Consider the following 26,809-nt stretch of genomic DNA (forward strand, 5'->3'; position numbering starts at 1 on the left):
TTCCAGTCTTAGGATCGTTCATGCTCTCGCAACTAAAATTGAAGTCAGTCTTCCATGTTTCAAGGCTGATTGATGTAAAGCTCAAAACTTGTTGGCCATCAAATCCATCAAACATGTAAAAACCGGCGACATGCCCTCACGTTCTTGTTCCATTGTGAGCTCAAACCCAAGCCCTCATATCTATGTACATAGTAAAGGCCTTAAATCTAAAATTGCAATAGCAAATGCAGCTCCGTTTTGAATCAATATGTAACAGCATTTTAATTTCCATTTAACAGGAGCTTTTGCGCGTTTCGAGATGGCATTTAAGTATTTCCAAACGCATTTGATGTCCGTATCGTGTTAATATATATGAGATCCATTCAGCTTTGGATGGTTTCTTCAATTTTGGCATGATTTCAAGTGTTCATTAGCAAATTAAGCTTTAACCAAATTCAACAGAAAAACAAAATGAAACATATTTCTGATTCAAGCGCCCTTTTTAGGCTAATTACATCGGTTTTCGTCCTCTAGGAGTCATGAGAGAAATATTGAATGTTAAGTGGCGACAACTGTCGCTATCTGTACTGAATGCTCTGTACGTGTTCATTAGCTGGGCTGCGTGCAAACACTACATAGTGTCTCCAAACCATTCGAATGTCCATTTACCAAATTACCCAGATGCATTCTTGTCTGCTTCGTGATCTAGGAACGGCTAAGCCAGCCTTAGAGATAGGGGATAATCTTTATGGGAGTGGTGCATGCCAGATTAACCACTGGATTCAAGGAGGACCATAGCGTTTTTATCTCGTTTCCTGCGCATTACCGCGAGAAATCCGATTCTCGAGTGCCTTCCTTCATTTGAAAAGCAAATAAAGGGATAAAACCAGGACCCAAGGGTGAGAGCAAATTGGGATACGAGGAGAAAGCTGCGAGAAGCCTTAATTCTGAGATTTGAGCTCTTTTCATTTCTCACTCTTTTGGATCTCAAATCATGTGGGTGTACAACGGCATACGAAATATTCATTGAGCTTACTTTTAAAAAAATACCATATTTTCCGAAGAGTGAAAATATCCGAGAAACCAAGAGACTTTTGGAAAATGATCCCGTTGGATAGGCTTTGAATGGCAAAGCAATTTCTCAAACGGACACCCAGTCGTGAAAGAACGACAAAGGACTCAATTTATTGTAGCTTTAAAGAGATCAGACGGGAAAAATCTTTCCCCATGCCTTTGATACGACGTACCATAAAGAGAAGAAGAGAAGAGACGAGTTCTGATCTTGTCATAACATTTGGATGTCCTTCTTTCCCGTTTTGTCATTAGTTCCCTTTTGATCGGAACACTCCTCTCTCTCTCTCTCTCAAGATCCTTTCTATTGATCTATTAAGACCTTGAGGCACCAGATGTCCTCAGATATCCTAAGGGCTTCTCTCTTTTTCTTCTCTTCGAGCACGATCCGAGTTAAGCAACAGCTTTCATAAACATGGAGGAACAAGATGGCACACCAAGGACTGAAGTGGGACTGCCCAAGAAATTGACAGATCCTCAAAAGGCGGACGTTCGTTATATTTGTGGAACAATGTAAGGGCACTTTTGTTAACATCATATTTTTAGACTAAGTGATCACTACACTTTGCCAGATTTAAGAACACATTATCTTTAGCTTTTGAAGTATTAAAATGCTCGAGTTCTTGAAACTAAAAAAAAATATTTCTTGTGACACACCATGAACGACAATCATGATGTGTCTAATGGGTTACTGGCGACACTAATTTAGAGCAAGATTTCGAAAACGTTTGACAAATAGAACTGAAACATAATGCAAATCAAAATGTACCAATCGACCCTACTGGAGGCGAGATCACAAATGTTCTGACGTACAGAATGTAAGCAATTTGTTGTGTGTTTTAGATAGGCTTATTGTAATGCCTTCACATTTTCCATCATATTGGCAGAGGAAAGTGTTGCATCGACTCTGAGTTCTTTAAATACACCAGAATATTGTCAAAAATAACCCCGAAAGCTCATGAAAGAACATTCTCTGTGCAACAAAGAAGGTCGCAAGGTCGATCAAAAAATCGAGCAAAAATTGTGAAAATATCCCTTGTGCAGTGTGTAAATGACCTTGAGATCCTAACATTATGCAAATGAGTGTGTTGCAAATGCATTTAATTTGAGAAATGGTCATATAGAACTACCCAACTACTTTGTTGACGTCGAAATTTGGTCGCTTCACAATCTCGCTTTGGGATGCAAACTTGAGATGTCGGGTCGACTTGAATCTTAAGGTCACTTGCAGTGAGCCCAAGCGTTTTATCTTTTATGAGACAAGTCAGCTCTTGAATACATTTGCAACTTAAATCTGGACCTTCACAACATCTAAGCCTGAGTTGGTTTAGGATGAAAATGCTTTTGACATCTCTTTCGTCGAGGGATTGGATTCAGCACAACAAACCAATCAATCAAGCTTCTCTTGATCCATGGCAACCCTAGGGTACGGTTATGGCCTTCTTTGTGGGATTTATGTAATTACTGGATGTACTTGGATCTATGGTAGAAAAGCGCTCTTGGCTTTTATGATTGAGTGTCGATAGCACACTACGGTTTCTCCACATTGGTAGATACCAGACACTCTTTTCCAGATCCGGACAAGTGGTGAATTACGAGAAACGCCTGTGCTTGGATAGCATTGCATAATCACATCGTGGGTAAAAAGGAACTCACTCGGACATTGGTTGGATACTAGCTAGGAACAATCAGAATTTCATTAACTGGTCAACATGGAAAGCTAGCATATTGTTCCGACAACGGTATGCTTGACAAAAGCTTTTGCTTCTAGCTCGTCAATCTGTGATTTGCATATGCAAACTCATGTTGGCTTGTTCCTCCAAAGGCTCCATTCATCAAGGCCGCCAACTGGAAGCTGAGACGAAATGTTCCACTAATTTATGGACGAACTATGGCCCTGATGTCTCTGATGTCTCTGATGTTTCCAAAGCGGTTCCCAAGGCTGAATTATGACAAGTGGCAGAGGAGAGGGGGTCAATGAGGCACAATAGTCCATCATAGCAAGGCCAGGATAACCAGGAGTCGTCAAAACCTCAAGGTAGGGCTTGTTTATGGCCTTTATGTAAAGAATGGGACTTCAGCATGTGGGCTGTGTCACGGTTAATGGCCTGGAACAAATACCTTTGCGGTCTCGTCCATTTGAAAGTATGCCCACATGCATATACTCAAGATTGAGAGCAGGGCCTTTCTATGCCTAGTCAGGAATGAGTGACAAAAAAAGGTAGAAAAGAGCCTCACTTTAGAGGCTCTAAATAGCGGGCATTACTGGAACAATCCCTTAAAGCTTTGGGTTAGAAGACTTTTTGCTAAAATATTTGCTATTTCAGATCGGTAGCAAGATACCTTGCCTTCGGTCTTTCAATGCCAGTTATCCCTGACCTTCTTGTTGTGGTAAACAAGCTGAAGTTTTGGAGGATTTTAAACGAGAAGACACGGAATTATGGTTGAGTAATCCTTATTTATGGCATTTTGTCAAAGTGTTTTTGGGGGGTTTCTTAATGGACCATTTGCTCTGTCAGCTCTGAGCCTGGACTTTTGACGCCACGTGAGAAACCTTATGCCCTTAACATTTAAACCATTGATTTATTTTGTGTGATAAGGCCAGTTGGATCGGCAAGGCTTGGATTGCTGACACTCCAAGTGTGCTCTCGAAAGCGACTTTATTTCAAGATTTTCCAGGAAAAGCTGGAAATCTGAAGGAGACAAGCAAAGATCTCGTTTATCTCTCACTTTATCGGGTAGTTAATCCATTCGGCCTTTTTCTTCATGGATAGAATGGGGCAAGTGTAGATAAGAGGGATGGGTTCCACTTGGATCTCGGAAGGGACACGTTCCAGCTTTGACAAGCAATAGTGTGAGGGTGTTCCTAAAAGACCACCATGGCCATGGCCTTGGGCAATTGGCATTGGTGAGATAAAATTGGATTATATCTTGTCGTCCGGGAAATCTATGAGTGAAAGACTACGTCTGGCTCTTTGTGCAGTGTTGCCAGGGCCACACGTCTTACACGTTAGATCACAAATTGAAAAGGACAACTTTTTCCCATCGAAACAGTTCCCTAACGACTCTTTGGGCCACGGGCTCACACCATCTTCCCCACATTTGACAGGTTATATTGGAACCGCTTTAAGAAGTGTTTCTTTTTCTTGTTTGTTGCGGTTCAGGACCCAGATTGAAAATGGGCCATGCCAAGGCTGCTTATTGATACAGGGAACATTGAAGACTGGAGACTCTAGGGATGGACACCTATCGAGGACTGAATGTTTCATTGAGATGACAAGGCGATTCTGTTTTATTTTCGGTTTGAGCCACTTGAGAATTGAGAGGTCATTCTTTCGAGAACAAGTGACAATGGTCCATTAATCTCGGATGCAAAGAGTAGGAAAGAAAACTTTGGCACTGAAGTGAGTGTGTAAGTGAGGGAACGTGTATGAAATCATCGGAATGGGACCCTCGCCTAACATATGAGTCTCCTTAATGGCCGAGGTGGAACATCAGGAGCCCTGAAATGCACTCATGTTCCCAACTCCACAAAACTACACGGGGAAATGGGAAAGGAAGGCTGCCTTAATCTGTGGTAATAGGAGCGAACTTTAGGATGTGCATTTGGGGCTGTGGAAGGGAACTGCCCACTCCTTGAAGGGGCGTTGGTGGAACCTGGGTCGAATCTTTAATTGGTTCCGGGGGTCCAAACGGAGAAAGCTCATAGAGAATGGACTACATCACCAAAAAAGGAAGTTTCAGCTTGATTTCATACTTGCCATTCGACGCACAAGTCATTTAAATCATCTTTTAAGAGCCTACTGGATTTTCGTCCTTCTTTACTTTACCCAACGGCCTTTTTTGGGTTGGTTCGTTTCTTTATCTTAGACAACAAATGTATCTGACCAGTCAATCTTTGGGCATTCTTCGACAAGTTCATGTTCCATGTACCTGATCATCTATTGGGAAGGGATGCTCGTTTATCTTCCCAGGGAAGTCAATGCTTAAATGCAAGGTCCACTAATGGTCTACCTTTTGATCGTAACCTTCAATCTCGACCTTTACCGCACATTGTTAACATGGCAGAAGTTCGTGTTTCAATAAAAGAATAAGCATTAGACCGAGTTTTCCAATTGTCGACACAGTCTTTGGTACTCCTCAAAAATACCATTACAAAGGAACCGCCAACGTATAATACAAAAAAGAGTTATTAATGGCATTCACTCTGGCACAAATGAGTCGACCTCTACTTACATTAGATGGGAGACAATGCATGCAGTATCGTGGCTCTGGTTCGATCCAAAACGACTCTTTTGACTAATGCTTGGCTAACGAATCCATCCCCGTTCTTACAATGGAAGGAGAGGATGAAGGCTAAGCTCAAAGCTCATTTACACCATACCGTTCCATTTTTGTTCCACTTGGTAATCAGGAACAATACTTCAAGGTTCTCCGAGATTTTTCAATCAACGACTGAGGAGAAGAATATCTGATGTTCCAGTATTAAAACTATATGATATGATACGAGGCCATCATGAAATTAGAAAATAATGAATATCTTAGACCCACCACATATTCACCACGTTGTTGGAGTGATTAAGTATGGTCTATTTATGTATGCTGGAGATCGAAATACCAGGAAAGGGAGCGATTCAATGAAAGCATTCGTTTTCCTTTCAACCAAGAAAACAACTTTGTTCTTGTCTGTGTCTTTTGGGATTGTCGTATTCATTGCGGTACGGGTGTCTTGGGATTTGAAATTGCTGAATATTTGGTAGCATCCCATCAACGAAGAAAACATGTAAATTCATTTCTGGAGAGAACCACGAAACGATTGTGTCGCTTTGGAGGCCTCCATATCTTTTCGACCCGGAAAAATGCTCCAGGCTCAAAGTTCAACTTATGCTGGAGCCAGAGCAAGGCCAAAGTTGGAAGTTATCTTCAGCTAGAAAAGGAAATTGCCAAAAGATTCATTAAGGTACGCGTACAAGGGCCCTGTTTTTGGGTGCTGAGAATTGCTCTTGGTTGCTCTTGTATATTCTTCAAGGTCTCAGGAAATGGGAACTTCGAGCTTCAAATCTCATCAAATGGCATTTGCGAGGAGCCTTGGGAAAAGAAATTTGAACACTCATAATTCATCCATTAAGGTGCCCATTTATTACCTGCACGAGCAAAAACTTGGATCGTCTGTCACCAGTGATTGGCGTTAATGCGTTTGGGATGAACGGAAATTTCCAAAACCAAATCATAACAGTAAATAGGGGCAGATTTTGAAAGCAGGAGACCAAAAGGAACAAGTTTGTTTTTGGGGAAATATCATATTGAAAATACATTTTCGTTCTTCCTTTTGGTTTAGGTGTTTGAGCATGTTAATCTAAAATTTGATTAATATTCGCCAATCGGTTGTTGCTCATTATTGCTTTAAACATTTTCAAATCGATGGACAAATTTGATGGGTTGAAAGTGGTCCAACCAAGACACCGGACAATCAATCTTTTTCTTTTGAATTTTACAGCAATATGCACAAAAACACTATGTACAAGAAAGATTCAAAACATATGGTCTTACTTAGAATAACTTGAAAATGTGTATTGTAGACTTTTTTGAACAACGCTTGAATGTGCCCCCAAAATAAACTTGTTGCTCTTGGTCTCCTGATTTTGAAAAGTGCCAGACATTTTGTTTGGGCAAATTTCCTTTTGCGTTGTTCAGGCTTGAGTCTACACATTTCTACAAGGACTAATAGCAAGGGATACTTCAACAGATGGAATTTCCCTCAAAGGCCCTTCCTTTGCAAACCAGTTCGTGGATCAGACCAAATGGAGGACTGAATAGCATGTTGGGCGAAGTTTCCCATTTTTGAAGTGAAGGGAATGTGTACGAAGTCACTTTTCCCGAACTGTGGTTCCCTCTTTTCGCAATTCGGTCTATTGTTGGAATGCAGGGTGTTCCAAAAGCTCGTCAAAGTAACAAAATATGTTTCAAGATATTTCAACAATGTGCCAAACAAGGTTCCTAACAATGGAATTGATTAGTTTTTTGAAGGATGATACATCTACTAGGCAGAAGTGAACAAATGAGGTTACCCGGAACATTGAAGCCTAGAATTAGATAGATCTTTTATGCCAAAATGGTGAAAATATTACAATGCATTGATTTCATGGAATATCGACAAGCCTTTTCTTCATCGTCCTCAAAAAAAGTGTGGTCAACTATTGACAGCATGACAGCAAGAATAGCTCAAAATAAGTAATTTGTCCACACTCATATTCTGGGCGTTGCTCTCGCTCTGCTTGTTTACTGACGTTTGTGAGAGTTGTGGAGGCAAATGGGCTCTTCTTCAGCACATGTTATGCATGCATGTAATTCATTTTAGCTCTGCGACTCTCTCTTCACCAAGCACTGTTCCTTTGTGTTTTGACCGATTCAAAATCCCGGAGCGAAGACAAAAAAGTCATCAGATCTTTTATTACTGGTATCATTTGGCAAAGACATTTGATTCGACTTCCAAAAATGACTAAAAGTGACCGTGGTTTCGTTTATCTTCCAAGATATGCATATCAAAGCTCGGCAATATTGTACGTACCCAAGTCTAATTTAGAGAGAGAGCCATCAACTTTGGTCGGACACTTTAGCAATAAAAAGCCAACATCAACAGAATAGAATAATGGATCGAATTTTTCCACATGAGTGTGTCACCCTGTTCCGAAAAGATGAGCAAAGCGTGTGTACTAAGCAAGGCCGCCACATGACAAGGTCACAAGGGACGAGACGAGAAAGAATACGAGAAGGCAAAGGGAATTTGAACAAAAGTCTTTTGCACAGTTCCCATCATTCTGAGGAAACGACAAGCGAAAGGGCTAGGGACTAGCTTTTTATGGAATATCCCCTGATTTGGATGGATCAAATATAATAGTGCACCCAATGGAATGAATAGCTTGTCAACCATTTGGATGATGTCGAAAAGATAGATGAAGAGGAGTCTCACATGCAGCCCAATTAGCGTTTCAACGTCAACATTGAGTCTCTTTTTTTGGTTGAGAGTTGTTAAGTTGGATCACGATTTGGGTAGCCTCATGGAACACGTCCCAAAGTGTAGAGGATCCCTTTCAAGACTTAAGAGGGTTCTTTGATCATGGTATACATTTAGTTCCTCAATCTTGAGAATTGGGAAAGCTTTTGGTTGGGTTAGCTGACTTCTCTCTAAAACTTCGTGGAAAAGGCCAAGTCACTAACGAAATTGATAACCTTGCTTACATTCTTTTTCAAGGAAAATACAACCCTTTCCATATTCCAATTGTGTGCTAATTTGAACCTCTGGCCCTCCACAATAAACCGATATCCAACTATCCAACGATTTTATGCGGCTCATCTATAATTCCAATAGTGGTGGGGCCAAAAGACCTTCAGCGTGGTCCAAATACCTTCTTGAATCCTGGTAGCAGATCCCAAAATAGATGTTGGAGAACAAAGGGAACATTCCTGATCACGAACATTTCCGATAGCGTGGGCCAATTGAGATAATTTGAAGACCGAGAACATTTTCATGGCAGTGAATCTCACGGTAAATACCAACGGTTCTCATGATTGAACAACTCTGAATGGGTAACCTACTCCCAGAGGTCTGCTCCGACTTGGTGGTTAGTTTCCAGAGAGTTCCCATCATCATCATCATCGTCATGATCATCAGTGGCAGCAGCAGCCGCAACAAATATATTCCAACAGCTCCTTTCCCGTCAAACCTTGAGATCATCATCTGCATCGACAACCCACGTGCCTTTTTGGGGTTTGGGACCAAAAGAGAGGAAATATGTGGTAAGACAAGGTCTCCTAGGGATTGCGGTCGGCCGAGAAACCTTAGCTTTTCCAACTAATTAGAACCAGCCTTTCAGTGTCTGTGTATGAGTGTTTAACGTCCTCTTACCTGATGCGAGTTGGAGCGATGTTCCACAATGTGATAGAACTGTTCCTCCCACAAATGCTCAAAGACCGAGCTATTGGCCACCAACCTGTTTGCCCTCCACCAAGTCACTATTGCGGCGGGCACAGCAAATACGGAACATCGGAGAGACACATTTCGTCTACCTGGTTCCACGGCCTTGGTCACACCAACTGAGGATTTCGTTGCAGTGGCCCATCCAGATCCACGCGCGCGCCCGTCGTCCGCGATTTCCGCCTCCACTTGCGGCAAGCACGCCAGCTCTGAGTCCAGAGCAAGGCTGGTAATGGTCCGGTTAGCCAGGCGAGGAGGGCGCAGGCATTGAGGCTCGACGGTTCGAGGCGTGCCCGATTGCTGGACCCAGTGAGCGAAGTCCAGTAAGCGACAATCACATTGGAATGGGTTTCCGTAGAGCTGCAGAAGAAGAAGGATCAAGTTCCAGGTCAGTGGCCAAATACTAATGCCAATGCATTTCGACCGGTCCATATTACTAGGCTCCCCGTACGTAGACTCTATACTCATTACACGTACGTAGTATATGTTCTCAGATCGTTAGGATAGGTCAGGGTGGACGTCATTTTCGGGGTCGTTTAAGTGGGACACTGTTGACATGGAACATGAAGGCACTCGGTGAGAACGAATGGCAAAATCTCGAGAGCCAACCAGTCAGCTCTCACGATGGTTTTAAGTTTGAAGTTACCCAGAGGTTCCGCTTCTTGAACATCGAGCCTTTTGAGAAGATCAGTTTCGTCTTGTCGAGACTTGACGGAGAGGGAATATTCAAAGTCCAATGAAAGTACATGTACGTACATCTTGTTGAAAAATCTCTTAAGGCGAAGAAAAAGCCTTTGAGCTCTATGTCATTCCTTGCTTTTTTGAGCCTCAAACGACTGTCATTTAAAATGGAGGACAACAACGTAGCCCGACAAATGGGCAAATATCTCTTCGAGGGAATTGAGGCGCGAAAAACTCTTTCAAAATAGTTTTTTCCCTCCAAGAAACGAGTCTCCAGCAATCTCATTGTTGACAGTCGGAGTTTCGTCTTTGTTTCATTTGTTTGTTCCTGGACCAGCAATCATTCATGGTCTGGAACCAGTTTCAAAGTGGTTCTTAGTTAAACCACTTTGAAACTACAACAATACAGTTTGGCTTAATTTTGTTCACTTTCAACCTCTAAAAAGAATATTTGCCATTAAAAACCTTCCATCGTTGGGAACTGAAAATCGGCATACTGCTAAATTTTGAACTAGCAAAGTTTGTGAATGTACCAGAGGATCTTGGTCTTTGTTGTGCAAATCTCAAACTGGGATGTGTTGACGTTTTTTTTCAAGCAATGGTAGGCTCGTAAAATAGTGGCTGAGAAAACCAAGATGTTTTTTTTTTCATTCCTTCAGCTATTGATGGAAGAAAAATGGTATTCGTGAGCTGAACAGATTTAGCTGGGAACTTTTTACAAGAAAAAACTAGAATCTTTCCTTTGAGAGCCTTTGACATACAATTGCTTTTACTCGTACGGCAAGGGAAATATAATTTTAGTCATCCTCAAAGCAAGGTAGTTTTTACATCGAAGTAATTCTATTAAAGCTTTAGATAATAATATCTTCATTTGCAAATACCATAGCAACTACTTTCCTCATGAATTAGTTTTTGGTGATTTTGGGATACCATGAGAATAAGAAAGTTTGCTGAATGACATTTCAAATGACAAATAAATTCATGTCAATTCCTTGAAAAATGAAGTTGTTCTTGACTTTTCCCATTTCTCTTTCTCTTTTTTTACAAACCTTATTGCCAATGTTAACGTCGATCAAATGTCCCAAGGAATCACAAGAACTCGGCAGAAAATAATGAGGCATCTATTCATGAATTGACTTTTAAAAGGGCACACGGTGGTACCTACAACACTGATTAAGTGCTTGTGTAAATGCCAAGATTAGTGCTGAGGCAAGTCCGGACTCGAGTTCGAGTGCACACGTGTCCTTTCCTCGATTTTGGAGGAATTGGCCGGGCTCGAGTCTTTAAAAAACAACTCTAAGAACTCCGGACTCGTCAAAGATTTATTATTGATTTTTTTCCTTAAATTTCCAAAGACAAGGCCTTTTTGCTTGACCTAACTCTAGTAAAAGACTCGAGTCCTCTGTTGGAAAAGAGCTTTTGTCGGACTCGAGTCCGCCAAAAAGCCAAAAATCAAAGGACTCGAACGAGCCCAACTTTTTCCGGACTCGCCCCAGCACGAGCCAAGACTTTAAGTAGCGATTTTCGTTGTCGTAAAAACAAAAGGAACAGCTTTTGTAAAATACCCTCTTGGAAGTTACCTCAGATTAGTGTATTAATCCACCTAAAACCTGTAAGAAGATAGAATTATTAAAAACGCAATTGATAGATGTTGGGAGTAATCTTTGTCGCGTTATCGATTCAAATTTCACCAAAATCTATCGAGCAAGCGATAACATATTACGCTTTCAAAGATTGCCTTTGCATCAAATTTGACTACAAAATGCTCCGGTTATATCTTTAAGTAATTGACAAAAAAATTCATGTCAAAGCATCACTAAGAGTACTTTTAAAACTGATTGACTGCGTTTTTGACAGCCATGAGTTTTAATGTACTTTAAGTGATTTAACAAGCTACTTCTGAACATCTTTTTTTACAGAAGTGCTTCCTTGTGTTTATTTGACAAAAGAAAGTTTACATAGATGTCTTGGCATTTAAGCAAACACTTATCCAGAAATTATTACCATCGTGTACACTTAACATGCCAATACGCCAAATGATAATATGTTGCTAGCAGTATTTCATCCCCAAAAGGATCACCAAGAGAATCAAGAAACAAAGATGATATTCAAAGCGAAAATTGACGGTTCATACAATGAATTGACTTCTTGAGACGAAGTAGATTTATTTGGAGGTAGTGACTAAATTTAGACTCAAACTAAGGCCATTGAGACCAATTATCGGTGAGTTTTGGTTGCGATTTCAGTGATGACATGATCCTTGACAACACTACAAATGACCCCTTTTCAGAATGCGAAAAGGGCCAAGCTCAAATATGCAAGTCCAAACAAATATAAAAGAAACATTGATACACTGCAAGAAAATATCTGAAAGATGATGTTAAAAATTTTAACGCATTTATGCAATAAAGGTTTCAGTTGCACAACCTGATGATAAATGATGGTAAAGTTGACGTCAATTTCGCGATTTTTACCGTTGTAAATGTAATGGCCTCTTGATCCAGAGCACCCTATATAGTAAATACAGGGCTGGGAATCCAAATTCGGGCTCTTGTCAAAATTAGGTTCCTCCATTTTTATTCTACCTAACAACACGAACCTTTTCCTGCATTTGCCCACATTAGATAGGAATGTTCGGGGAATTTTAAGGCAATGCAAGAAAGCGTGGTTATTTAAAGGTGATTATATTCCACAAAATTTTCTTTGATTGCTCCCATCAAGGAGAGCAGGGCCGGTATACAAAAGGATCAACGTTCTCATTAAAATTTTGCATACAGTTTGTTATTTATGCGAACTTGGGTTGTATCACATGATATAGATTTATAAATGTCAGTAATACTCCTTAGGAAATTGCAAAACATTCAGGTAAAAAATTGAGGGACTGGCAACGTTTTCCCTGATTTTTTTCTGGGAGAGCCTCAATTAAGATTCCCAGCCCTGTATTTGGTAATAAAGAGAAGTTGTGGAAAATTACCTTATCAACGATCATGTTTGCAACTTCCAAACGCAATTGATGAACGAGTCATGGTCGTTTTCCTAAGCAAAGTTTATGGCTGTTTAAGTTTCATGGTTGGTCCTTTTATTTAAATATGTGACTTTAAGGACAAACCCTATGAATGGTTGGATATTCATGCAAGCAACTTGTTATATCCCTATCTTTGTATAGAATAGTCAAATTCCCCAAAGTAATGATATCATTTGATTAGTCAACTTCATGTACAATCATTTCCAAATCAAACAGAGCCCATCAGTTTCGAAGGCACAGAGGATGTCTTCAAAGGATAAATGACCTTTCCGGTTGTCACGTTCTACAATCTTGAAGCATTTTGAAGCTTTTGAAGCCGAACACCTGCCTTCGTCTTGGTTTTCTTTTTTTTTGATCTGTCGAGCACAAAAGACACCCCTCCTCCAATCAAAACCATCTGAATCCAAGTTTCCGCACAAAGCTCATTTTGGATGAGTTATTGCTTCTCTTTCTTCCGTCGTTGTACTTCAAATGCTATGTCAATACCAGTGACCACAACAGACCGACTCATCGAGCCCATGGTAACCCTCCATGACCCATTAGGCATTAGGCCAAAAAAGTTCCTTCATATTAGCTCTTGAGAAAAAAAATAAGAGCAGGGAATGATGAAAAACTTGGACGCCGGAGGGGTCCAAAGGGTCCATTAGAGCACGAACCAATTCTCCATTACCATTCTGAACTTTCCACGCACGAAGCCATGGCAATATCGGACGACTTACCTCGATCAAATGTACACTTCTTGGAAACAAATTGACTCCGGGTAAGTAGCTCAAGTGATTGCTCTCCAAGCGCAACTCAAGCAGAGACTCCATTCCGAAAAAGCCATTCATTTCAATGGTTTCAATGGAACAGTGCGACAAATCCAGATTGGTCACGAACTTGAGATGCTCGAATGCTTTGGCCTTGATCATCTTGATTGGATTGGCCGACAGGCTCAGTCTCATAAGGGCCTTGGTCAGCTCAAGAGAGCGACTTGGAACTTTGCGGAGAAGATTCTCCGAGAGGTCCAGTTCCACCAGATTGGTCAAATGAAGGAAGGATCTCTCTTCCACGGCCACGAGGTTGCAGTGGGAGCAAAAAATCTTTTGAAGATTGGTGATCCCCAGATTGGAAAACAGCCCATTTTTGATGATTGGTATCTCGTTGTGGTTCAGGTCGAGGACTTGGGTACCCGGTGCAATCCCCGGGGGAATGGCTGTTAGCCCGGAATCCACACACTCCACGGTCTCCTTGCCCGACTTCCACTTGCAAACGCATTTGTCGGGACAACCAACGTCGCCGGTGGCGAGCACGGACAACAAGAGACACTGGACCGAGAGGCGTTGAATGAACGTGACATGGTTCTTAGCATGGAGGCTCATCATCAGGAAGAACCGTGGGCCAGACCTCATGTGTATTGCAGGTCCTGAGATGAGAATGTTGTTGAATTGGCCAAGGGAATGCAAGATCCTTCATTATCAAGTAGAAGGACCAGGCTTAATTAAGGCATAGGGGATTGAGGTGGATTAAGAAGGTGGGAAAATGGAGGCCACTCATAGAATATGAATGGAAGTGGCATTTAATTGACGAAGGCATGAAGAGGCAGCTGTGGTTGGGTGGTCCAATTAGGCAGACAACAACTCTTTACTGCCATGATGCGACATACTTAGGCTCCTTCCTTGGGTGTGTGCTAACATAGCACTTTCATTCCATATTGAGAGCTTCAGAATGCTTTGTTTTTATGCCTGAAGATGGCGCTTCGAAAACTGTTCCAAACTCGTCTTTGGGCTCTAAGATAAAGAGCTCCTCTTTCGGAAAAAATGCGAAACGTGCCTGAAAGAGAAGGAAGGAACGAAGGTTAGGGAATCTGCTTTGAAGTGTTCTGTAAATATTGCATTCCCAATTAAAATCCACGTGAAGTTTTTTTGTTTGTTCAAGCTCTGAAATAATGGGGGGTTGATATTTATCAATTCATAAAGATCATATATGACGATAAAAGTGACCTTTATTGTCATTCAAAATGAAGGAGGGTAAAGGGAAGGACCAGAAATGAAAATAAATAGGTGCGAAAAATCGTACACACCACCCATTGTCACTCAATCAATAGGAAAAAAACGAGTGTTTCCCCAAATCCAAATATATCTTATTTGCGCCAAATCCTCATACCCTATTGGTCAAATATTGCCCTTTTTGTTGCCTGAGTGTGTTTGACTTGTGCAAAACAACCATTCCCTAAAGAGGCAAGTCAACATTTTGTCATTGGTATTCTGTTCTTGTGATTGTGCACATGTCTCGAAAGATTGAGCAATCGTCTTTCCTCTTTTCTTAGCGAGTTCATTCAAAAGATGGCGATGACATTGAATCTCTACGGGACCGTTTTTGTGCTCCTCTCATTTCCGGTTCGTGACATGGAATTGATAAAACGCCCAGAGGCTTACCCCAAGGCTAGTGAGTGCTCAATCTCTGCCACTTATCAATCATTAGTCCTCAATTCTTTTGTGAAAGGGCGCTTTTTGAAGCAGGTTCCCCCCGTTGTAAAACATTAACGCTCGTTCCACTTCATGGCCCAATAATAGATTTCCAATCCGACAAATCTGATGACCAATTGGTGCATGAGGAGCTCAAGGCCATCCATCCTTTCATGTCCCGGTGCTCTGTCTCCAATTCAAGTAAGGCTCTTTAGCAAAGGACTTGCGAGTTGTTGATTTCCCTTGGGAGATCATTACGTTGGAAAGTGGATAAGTCCTTTGCTGAAGAGGTCCATATTGAACAACAACAAAAGATGTGGTGAAACCAGGAAGCGATCAGTGGCTTGGAAGCATTGGATCATCCTTGCGCCAATGGATCCACTCGATCCAACCCAAGTGGATCAGGGAGCAGAGCAAATTATGGCAAATGGGAACAACCCAGAGAGCTCACCACTTGGGCAAGGTAAACCTGAGCTTTTGTTTGACACAACGTGAACTTGAATACGTGATTTTGGTGAAGAATGCACCTCAATGCATAATGGGTGGTATTACTGCATCGGGGAGAGAACACAGTGTTTCTCAAACCACAGGGACCGACATTTCTTCTGTATTGCAGATAGTCGAGGCTCGGAAAGTTGATAAATGATTCATCATCCAAGGCCTAACTGCTTCCTATTCGCTTTCTCCAGATCGACATTACAATACATAGTACTATACACGGTGGTTAAAATGCCGTATCATGTTTCCATGGAATTGTATCTTGGACATTTACTTAACTCATAAGCAGCAGCAGTGGTTTTATTTCAGGATGACATGCTTACATACATGATAGAATTTTTTTCTTTTGAATGAATTGAAATTAGGCGAACTCATATCAAGCTCAGACTTGAGATTCTGCCATTATCTATCAAATAGCTTCTACGGGAGTTAAGCTTCAATGGTTCCGATTTCACAGATTAGCTCCCAATCAAAAGTTTTTTGAAAACATGTTATATACATTGGTTTGAACATACTTTTTAGGCATGAACTTGATTTTATAGGTTGGAACCAAATCAAAATCAGGTTTTGACTTGAAAGCAAGAAAAATGCCAAGATGTGTTGAGGCATTTCCATCGCAATTGGACAAAACATTTTAACCACCGTGCATACGTGCGTAGGATCTTCGATCCAGAAATGCAGATCAAGAATTTGGTCCCATAGTTTGAAGAATGATGATATGGATGCTTAGCAAGCCTATTAATGTGGGCAACAATGTGATCTTATCAAAGACTCGATTATTCTGAAATTCATTCATCTCGTTCCACTAAGTCTGAAACATTGGTGAATCACATATTCTGTTTGTATACAGTACCTACGTATTGTCTTTTATATCTGATGCTGAAAGATATGACGCAAATATTTCAACATAGGGTACACTTTTGATTAAAATTGGAACTTAAAGAGATAAAACAATTTATTTGCAATCGTGAAACCTTTTTGCAATTCAGTGTGTAATATCTTTCAGTCTTTCAGGATGTCGAGTAAACCAGCTTTTGCTGCGTGCAAACGCAAATTTTAGACCACATATTTTTCATTGCCTTTCCAAGAGGTTCAAAATTCTTAACAATGGGAAATAATTCGACCTCCTCATTACAAATGCGAAAAAAATTGAGGCTTTGTCAGACCTTGGTCCTAGAAGTTCTTTTGACCTCATTTGCAACATGTTTGCCACTCCTGAGAGTGATGAGCACGATCTTTATACAGCAGATCCAATCTCTCAGAAATGTGTTTTTGCCAATCGTCTTTGACGAGAGCGGTTCTAAGAATTTACTGATTTCATATTAACTAATGCAAACAAGCTATGATGACTTCTAGTTTGTGTTCCATAGTGACTTTTCATTTTCCATATTAGGAAATTGCAAGTTCAATCCTATTTAAATTTCCGGACAATGTGTCCCTTTACCCAAAGTAAAATTGTGAAGAAAAAAGGATAACCTTTAAAAACTAAAGTGTATGTGACCATTGATTTGACCCACGATATATTATATGTACGTTTTCGAGTTGCACATAAAAAATCTTTTATAACCACAAGATGTTCCTTTTGGTTCTCTGACTTAAAAAAATTGCTCCTGTGGCGAAGAAAGAAGCAAGTACTAATTGTTACCATAAATATCCAAAATTAGAAAAGAATTCGATCCATAATGAAGGCAGGAAAAATTATAGACTCACTACACCCCCAAAAATGTCAATTCTGAAAATTGTAGATCCAATAAGATCCATTTGACCTTTTCACACACACATCATGTTAATTTCAATTTCATCAATTGCCCACGTAATTCAACATTCCTTTCCTTCAGTTGAGCGAAGAAAGACGGCGGCTTAATTCACTCATTTTCAATTGAAAATGACAGACAGCTTTTGTGATAGGTCTATCTAGATCTGAATGGAACTGTACCCAGTTAGCCCGGCGAAGATTACGTTCCTGGAAAGAAATGGCCTTGGTTGATGAATTCTCCCTTTCGTTCACTCAGACGAGCCGAATTTGCATCAGAAATCAAACCCCTGATCTGTACCAAGGAGTGGTTTCAAGACTCAATTTCCTCCCGAGGATCTGAGCCCAGAAGTGGGACAGACGAAAATCCAGGATCACTCAAGCCTAAAGCCAAGAAGAAGAAGTCAGAGAAGAGGACCATTAGTCCAGAGGGCAAAAAGTTGCGATTTCTTGACATCTCAGATCCTCCCTTCAGTACGACTTAGCCCACTCCATCCGCACGTGTCTTTGTCGTGGACCCTCAGAATCTGGGTCTCTGGAACTATTTGGTTCCGGACCCTTTTGTGGGAGCCATTTTTTCGATGGGGAAGACATAAACAATAGGAAAAGTTTTCTCCTCAGACATGATTACAATTTATAGATTACCCTCTCTATCCTTGGCTATGCGAGTAATTGTTTCCAAGTTGTAATTTGATAACCTATTCTTAAGAGATTGAGCTCATGTTTTGCTTTTTCCCCGGCCACCTTTTTGAGGAAAAGCGTAAGAAAATGAAACGGTTTTTTTCGTTCGTCCAAGATATGTTTCAGAGACCCAGAATGTGGATCATTTGGAAAATCCAATAGAAAAAGACCGCGGGTCATTGAATGGAACCCAAGATGGGCCTGAATTTGAATATCTTGGCAAGACCATGGTACACAGAGGTGAGTGAGTTTGGTGCCACGGATCAAGTGCCAAAAAAAGTTGATCGCTTCATTACTTGTTAGCGGGAAAAGGAACGAGATTGAAAGGTCGGTCCTTATTGAAGGGCTAGAGATAAATGTTCCCTTTGGAGCAACATTTTGGTTCAATGTGCCATTATTTATTCAAACTTTGAACATGGTCGCAAAATAGATCATTTATCACGACTTCACGCACAGTTGACGCGAATAGATCCGCTACCAGCCGCGCATCCCATTGGCAATGTTTTGTTCCCAAAGGTCGACCTTCAGTGATCCATAACTCAGGTTGGATTGACTATGCAAGTGTGGGGCATTGTATGTGATCGCTCTAAAGCTGAAAATGCAGATACATTCGGCAAGGCCTGTGGGGCCCTTTGTCCCATTTGCAAGTTCTCTCTCTGTTTTCGTTCGCAGGATCACCAGCAGATGGAAGAAAATTGTTCCATGGTGAGGGATCTCTACGTTTTTTGAGGACCCCCATCTCGGACAACAACAATCAAGGAGGGACAAGTGTCCAAAGAAATGGCCGACCTCGTTTTCGATTTCCTTGGTTGGACTCGCTGAGCATTCGAGAAATCAAAGGGACCTTTTGCGAGGGCCAGCTTCAGGGAACAGCCTGGATAGAATTGGATCAAGATATCCTCATCGAGGTGAGTTGGCTGACACCCAGACAAAGTACGGTATTGGAAATCGTTTCGAGAAGAAAAGGTCAAATTATTTGAGGAAGGAGAAGACACGTCCTAACATGAGTCTATTGTACCCTAGTGGAAGATGTCGAGGGTGAGGTATGTAAATTGAATTCAGGAACACACATATACACGTAGATCCACGTTTTGAGGGTCTAGCATGTCAAAGGGATTTGCACATATTATCTCCGAAACCAAGGTAGGGATCGGAGAGAATGGTATACCTACATACAGGCGTGGTTTACAAAAATGTGCGCCCGGAACGACTGACAGAAATGGGATTGGCTGAAGATCTTGACACTTGGTTCACTTGGGTCTAGCTCGACTAGATTTGTCTTGGGGAAAGTGGTCCTTAAGTGAACCTCTGAGTGTCTGTAATCCAGTAGAGAAGAGTGACGAGGGAAAGTAGGATGGAGCATGGTGCTATTATTCGAGGCGTCTGGTGTTCTCAGGATGGATTATGAGGCCGACACTCGCTAGTAAATACGAGGTCTTCATCACAATGACGAAGCGTTAGAGACTTTGTCCATGCCACGGCGAAGAAATGGAACACTCGTTATGGCCCGTTGCCAATATTTTATGAACCATCAATGACAGGTTCTTCTCAAGTCTCAGGGGCATGTAAATCACCGAGAGCTTTGGATGAAAACCCCATCACCCAAAAGGAGCTTGCCTATTCATCAAAGTCAAAGGGCTCCATGGATCCGGAATTGAAAACATGTCTCGGAATAAAAGTCAAGTCATTCTGGGATTGCATTTCGCCAACTTGAGCTAAGACTTCAGGAACAATATCACATGTGGTTCCACTTTCAAATCCCCCTTTGGGTCTGCTAAAAGTCTGGCCAAGTTTGAAAGCGCGAAAGGGAAGAAAGTTTAGGGGAGGAAGACAAAGGGGTGGGTCTCACTTTTTTCTTCTTCGTGAAATCAAATTATTCCTGCTATTGAACATTGCTCTCAAGGGAGATAAAAGGTACAAGTGATACCCTTAAGTAATTTGTTCAACTATTGTTGGGCTCACTTAAGCCTGGCGATAGTTTAGAACAAGCTTAGAAACCAAAAGTTAGGAACAATTTGGATGGGTTGGTTGTGATTAAGCTTGTTTTAAAGTGTGTTTTCTATTTTATTGATCTCTGACACGATTGAAGTCGCTAAAAGAGACCTAGCTTGCATTTAGACCGTACCCATTAAGTCAATTATAATCATCTTTATATTTTCATCTAGAAAATTGGAACCTGAATCGAAAACTACCATTGTGGTCCAATCAATCGACACATGTTCATGAAGGAGGGGTCCATTGTCAAAAACCATATATATTAACATAAGTGTACAAAGAGTGAGTCGAACAATTTGACTTTCATCAGTATTTAGAAAGGCTGACACAATATTACCCCACGAGGCCCACTAAAATTTGGATGTCACTTGACATTTCAACTTTAAATTTAGTGTCTGGATTAGCAATATGCAGGAGTTAGCAACAACTTAGCTCGTAAATCTGGATGTTTACACAATGCTTTGCATCTTGACAAGGACATATAAAATACTGGACGGAATCGGAGGGGACCCATTTCAAAACTTTGAATGCTTGTAACTTCACTCTTAAGCCTAAACGATCGATCGAGTTTTTGCCAATATGAAATTGTGATACTCAATTAAGGAATGCCACTTGCTTCGAAACGATTGGTGTTCTCCTTTATGAAAAAGCATCCCATTCTATCATCAACCCATTTGAGGCTCTTCAACAATATTTTTGAAAACTAACTTTTTACTGCTGCCTTTGTTCTTTTCGGCATTTCTATCAAAAATAGCATCGTAGTACATTCAGTAAATAAGACATTGTTGCAATATTGGGAACCCCGAGTTAGAATGGCCTTACCATGTCAGAGACTCCAATCTGTTCAAATATCTTGATGTATAGCAATGTGCTGTAAGATTACCCGACTCTTAGAGTGGGCCTCTTCTCTCGTCCAATTTTAGAGATGTCCCTCCCAAATAGAATACATTCCAGTTTGCGGCTGTCCAACCGCTCTTGAAAGGTGAAAGGATTTTTCCACTCGCACATAGAGTAGGAAAAAAGGCTTTGAAGAAGAAAGACAGAGAAAAAGGAAGGATATAAATCCTGTCCCCATTTACCTCCCTTAGTAGACGAAGACTATTGTCCCAAGTCACTCAAAGACCCTCTGAGACAGATCAAAGCCCACTGAGCAAAACGGTGGGAATGGTTACCGGACATTTTCAACCATTCGAAAGTGACTCAAGACAGAAAAGAAAGCCTTTGGCTCAAACCCAATTTCCCGCAGTGATCCTCTGTTTTGTACTTGTAATAGATTCTCTCGGGACAGGTCGGTGACACCAAGTGACATCAAGGAATTACACTTTAATCTTTTTTTGGTTGCTAACGAGGTACTGTATTGGAGCAAGAAACTACGACGGCTGTGATGGCAAATTTCCAGGCAAGTTTGAGCCAAGGTTGCTTTTGGGTCTTTTAAATAGCAGCTGACTGATGACTCATCGCCATTTTTTGGGAGGTCACTGGGCTACTTTTCAAAACAATGAAGGCAATCATAAGCCAAAATACAAGTCACAATATTAGACAAAGGTTTCCTACGATTTAGAAAAAAAACACATTTGTAAAATGGAAAACTTCGAAGTAACAAAAATGAGTCCAAAAGCAGCCTATTAGACTTTAAAGTATTTTTTTATGTATGTTAATGAGTAACATTGTGGCACTTTATACAAATGTTATATTAGATGAACAATTCTTTTCAAGGATAAATGACTTGAAAGTGTAATTTAATATTTTAACAAAGCGCTATCAAGCCCCAAAAGTTTAAGTGACCTCCCCAAAAATGGCCATGACGTCATCTTCTTTTTCCCCCCTTCAATGTTCCAATAGAACATTCTTTGCGTGTCCCGGGTAATAAATGTATGAAGCGAGAGCTCTCGTCTTTGAAACAGTATCTCTGGCGAATATCGGACTAAAGGGGCTTAAGCCACTTAATGTGTGAGAATGTAGAGATTTCTGGACCCAGATCATATCACTGTAGGGTCTCCTACATCTTTTTAGGGTAAACACCCTCCGGGTTGAGTCATCTTATGCTTTTCTGGGACCACTTTTTTCCGCTTGTTTTTCCAGGCAAATTTTCTGGAGGGTGTTTTGCACGGACCCATTATGGTTATGGGACTCTCGGACGGTCATCTGGTGGATCCTCTCTACCGAAATACAACCGAGGACGGGGAAAATGGAGATGAATATTATGTGCAAATGGTGGGCAGTTACAAGATGGGAAACCCTTTGGGTCCAATGTGGTTCTTTTATGGAAATGACTTCCAAATGTTCCAATACTTCGAACTGGACGCCAATCATGAACCGGTGAGTTAAGGAAGGGGTAATTGACTCTTACTCCTCGAAAAGTATGATAAAGGCCTAAAAATCAAAATGTGTGGTACAAGAACTTTTTGTGGGCAATTTCAAGTCTAAGTTTGATTGATTCTGATACTTGCCTGATTGAAACATCATTTTGAATTGTATGAAATTTTGGTCATTATTTAGCAAATACATGATTTCAAAGATTAATTTTCTTGCTCAGTGAAAGACAGGAAACTATTTGTCTCATAAGATTGTCGTTTAACTTAATATATGAAATAATGTGCACTTCATTAAAAAAAACTGAAAAACGTGGGGATATTCTTGTTTTTTAATTTTGTGTACTTTCGCCTCGATGAAAAAGAAAAAAACTCGCGTTTAATGTCATACTTGGATAACAAAAATCAGTTACAAATGACAAAGTAACACTGGCAATAAGAAGGATCCTCCCTCCTTTTCCTCATAAATATTGGATTGTCAAATTCCCACATCACGAGGTTATTGAATCGAATAGAAAATTGGTTTACCTTAGAAGAATAACGCTAAAATACCTCCTCATTTTTTATTCTTTTAAGATAAGTCGATATTTGAGCTAAATACTTATTTGATATTTGGTGATCAGAACCAATCTGCAAAACCCAACAAGCAATAATTGTACTACTTGAGCTGACAACTAACCAGTCAGCCCGTTTTTCATCGTCCTTTTCCAAAAACCTTAAAACCCAATCATTTCAAACCCATTCAGGTCAGGCTGGGAAACCAATCATGGTACGATCAGATCGCAAGTCTCTAAAAGTACCGTCAAAGCTTGCAAGAAGGAAATCAGCCACCTACTCTTTGTCCGTATTTGGTTTAATGGCCAATTAATTAGTCGTGTTCCACATCTTACGGGTGCACTTGGAACCTGTCCAAATTGCACGACCAAAGATCGATTCTGAAGATTTCCGATACTTTTCCCAATGGTAGCTCGACCTTTCTTGCCTTCAGGGACTTTGGCCCGACTACGGAGCCTTTCTCTATCCTGATCTGGAGACCGCAATCCTCGGCCAATTCCACCAAAGAGTCCTTCTCCGAGGTCAAGGGTCTCGTGTCATTGGGGAGGCTTGTCAAAATGGATGGATCAGAGACTTGACTTTTGAGTTGCCAAGAGCTGGATCACCCCATTTCAAGTATGGACCACCATCTCATTACTCGTTTGGCCATGGTCCTCAACTTTCAGATCCATACGAGGACCAATCAGTGAGGGTGAGGGCCATTTGGTTTGTCTGTCCATCTCATGGGAGGAACAGAGCGTTAATACGTGTTTATTACGGTAAGGTTGGTCGATGGTCAGCAGAAAGAACAATGGATCACAAGAAAGCACTGTTTGATCCAGACCTTGAAGAAGGCTTATTTGCGAAACGGGACATCAAAAAAGGCCAAACTGTGGCCTTCTACAGTGGGCTGGTGATTCCCTGTGACCTAGAATTATATGGCATGTCCGTTGTGGAGCCTACGGAATCCGAGGATAACAACAGGACGTCCTATCTTTTATCTTTGATCCAGAAAGACGTGAGAATTGGGATCCATTGTCATGGATCAAAGAAGATCATTCCGTACCTTGCAGCACAAAAGGGCGGCCAAAGTAGCTACAGATTATTGGGTTTCAATAAGGACCACTGAAATATGGACAAGGACAACGTGGACAAAACTTAATATTTCCAGTTCAAACGAACGGATTTTAAGAGCAAGCCATTTTTGACTCAGATGCTTGATTGAAAATAAGCTTAAACGACCTTTTCTTTGTCTCACTGAGGCTAGCTCATGTGAAAAAAAATTAACTTTGATTTATCGAGACGGGAAATGGCAATTTGGTCCATAGCCTGTCCGTCCATATCCCAGGGGTCTTTGGTACGATTAATGATGGAAAAGGTGATAAAAAGAGCTCTTTATGTAACATGAAACATGTTCAAGGAATTGGAACTTTGCATAGTTACTCAAAATTCGTTAAACAGTTTGAAATTTGTGATAAATTGTGGGCAAGTCTAATTAACGATTTCAAAAACATGTTGGTACCTTTTTTGCCTCTTAACACTTACTAAAATAATCTTTTTTTGGTATTTTTGTTCACAAGATGAACAGTATAAACTGGTGTTAAGGGACCAACTAAAATAGTGCAATTACTTAAAATTCATTTGTCATTAAGTCATTAAAACTGAAAACTATTGAAGTCAGAAAATAAACTTGTTTAAACTTGTTAATTAATCAAAACTAAACAAGCAATATGAATGAAAATGTGCTTGACTTTTTTTTGTTTTAAAAGAACGAAAGACTATTTTCCCAAGACTTTAGGAATTTTACTTTGTCTTTCTAGCTGGTAATGGGTTGTAAGGCCTGATTTTTAGGAAGTTTCTAAACCGATATGATTATCATGTCAAAAAGGAACAAACTTAAAAATTGCAATTGTTGATCACCATGAATTCCTCCTAATTTCATCAGTGTCTCAATTCATAGCAAGATTATATATATAATCATATAATCAATATAAACATATTGCATAACTAAAGGTATGGCAAAGCACCTCTCAAATATGAGTATTAAAATCATGCATAATCTTTTCATTAGGGGGGAGGTACAAATTGTGTATCAGATAGATTGACAAATATGTATAGGTATGTTAATTAAAAACTAGAATGAGAAACATGTTAATTAATCAATCACTTTGTATCAAATGGGCCCAAATAAGAAGCTGTACAAATATTCAACCCTTCTGTGGCCACCTAGTTGCCATACGACTTACGATCTCGGGCTTGAACGAAACTTTTCTGAAGGATTTGCTCAATCAACCGTTTTTTCGTACCAAATACTCAGTTCACTTTCCTCAAGAGGAAGAAATTGTAACAGGTGAAAAACCAGTTCAAGAACACAAAAACGTATCTCATGCTTGTTCTTTCCAATTCTATCAAATGCTATTTTAGCATGGGTACAACATTTTAGAATGTAACCTACTTGAAGCAGTCAGACGAATTTTTGGATGAGATGGATTGGTTTTAGGGTGTCTTCTTAAATTAGGAATATGACATCAATTGTTACGAAGAACCAAGTGGAAAATCACACCAAGCTAGTTTGCCAAAAGCAAGACATTTGTGCCTCCACATTTCCAGGGAACGAGTTATTGTTTGGATATTCCTCCGGAGTATGGCCGAGACGTGAGGCGATATCGTGCCACTTTGGGACATAAAACCAATCATTCCTTCCATGTGAGATGGATTCAATCATAAATATTGATTTGTGTACGCACTCGCTATATACCAATCGGTGTAAATCCCGGATCTCATTCCAATTTTCAGCCCAATTCCATATTCAGAGAGGTTCCCATGCATCCCAGATTTGGATTCATCATGTCCTTAGTGGCCAAACGTGACATTGCTGAGGGTGAAGAGATCTTGGTCAACTACAATTATGAATTAGAGGAAGCGCCCAAATGGTTTCAAAATCTATACCAAGGTACACTTTTAGATTTTTTGGACTTCATAGTGGAACAGAGAGAATGTTCTGTTTCAGAGCGCACCCAAAGCAAGGCCGCCGATTATGTGGAGAAGAAAGGAGCTTCGAAATTTGTTCCAATGAGAGGCTCTGTGCTCTGAAGCGTTCCAAGAAAAGGGGATAAACGTCTCGGCTCGTTCTTTTCAAAGCTAATGTGTCTGGTGTCTGACTGAAATATTTGCTCAGCAAAGTGTATTTGCTGGAAGTGGAAAAGGCTAAAGACCCATTCGCTCTGATTTGGCCTTGAATGAGAGAACATTTTGCACAGAATATCTTGTTTTCGGTTACAACGTTGTTATCATTCATTGACAACCCTTGCTGGGAACAAACTTGCCGCACTATTTGATATGTTCTATTTACAGTATTTTCAGAAGTAAAGAATAATTTGAGTAACAGGTTCGAACGAAACTGAGAATGCGAATGAGATTTCGAGTATCAAAAATGTCGCTTCTTATAAGGATTTTTGAATAAACCCCTGGGGTTAATCCGGCAACATAAATTTTTGAGGTTATTGTCAGGAAATGAGACATTACTTGATATGATGCTTGCCAGATCCTTAAGAACTTCGGAACTAAATGGCCTATGGGGATATTTTGCATAATTTTCCTCACTTTAGTAAAGGGCGGGACAATCAGTTTAAGAAAAGGTGCGTTATATTTTGTGTTCAATAAAGTCATAACTTGGTGTTGAAAGAATAAAAGATGCACGGGCTATAGAAATGTATGGTCCAGGTTTTACCGACGTCCTGGTGTTGCGTATTTTGATTGTATATTTGGCCGTAAAATTTCTTCTGCCTCAAGGCTAGCTTTTCGGAACTCATTTTTGGAACATCCAGCTTTGGTTTAGAGTTCTCGGGTTGATGATGG

The 26,809-nt window shown here is 40.5% G+C and overlaps 2 protein-coding genes across 5 annotated transcripts in view; one reads left to right on the forward strand and one right to left on the reverse strand.

The window, feature by feature from the left end:
- LOC131877927 (uncharacterized) overlaps positions 1-26,809 on the reverse strand; it is a 69,555-nt gene that overhangs the window by 11,866 nt on the left and 30,880 nt on the right. The window contains exons 2-3 of one of the 2 annotated variants that reach the window (XM_059223769.1): positions 13,451-14,543; positions 8,957-9,385 (exon numbers count right to left, since the gene is read on the reverse strand). In XM_059223769.1, coding sequence (XP_059079752.1) covers positions 8,957-9,385; positions 13,451-14,122 — 1,101 coding nt within the window. In that variant the 5' untranslated portion in view covers positions 14,123-14,543. Of the gene's footprint in view, positions 1-8,956; positions 9,386-13,450; positions 14,646-26,809 lie in introns of those variants that run through there. The other variant, XM_059223768.1, reaches the window with a different exon arrangement.
- Positions 14,942-26,340, forward strand: LOC131877932 (histone-lysine N-methyltransferase SETD7-like). 3 transcript variants are annotated; one of them, XM_059223775.1, is made up of 13 exons: positions 14,942-15,158; positions 15,287-15,379; positions 15,493-15,641; positions 15,795-15,807; positions 17,688-17,903; positions 18,273-18,350; positions 18,783-19,018; positions 22,188-22,424; positions 23,406-23,730; positions 23,794-23,969; positions 25,562-25,657; positions 25,748-25,904; positions 25,962-26,340. In XM_059223775.1, exons 1-13 carry the CDS (start codon positions 15,056-15,058, stop codon positions 26,042-26,044), a joined length of 1,962 nt encoding a protein of 653 aa, XP_059079758.1. In that variant the 5' UTR covers positions 14,942-15,055; the 3' UTR covers positions 26,045-26,340. The 3 variants fall into 3 exon arrangements, with proteins under 3 accessions (XP_059079758.1, XP_059079759.1, XP_059079760.1); XM_059223776.1 differs by having other exon boundaries at positions 23,406-23,663; positions 23,736-23,969; XM_059223777.1 differs by lacking the exons at positions 25,748-25,904; positions 25,962-26,340 and having other exon boundaries at positions 25,562-25,740.

The sequence above is a fragment of the Tigriopus californicus genome, chromosome 3 (assembly GCF_007210705.1).
Source record: "Tigriopus californicus strain San Diego chromosome 3, Tcal_SD_v2.1, whole genome shotgun sequence".
In the NCBI taxonomy this organism is placed as follows: Eukaryota; Metazoa; Arthropoda; class Copepoda; order Harpacticoida; family Harpacticidae; genus Tigriopus; species Tigriopus californicus.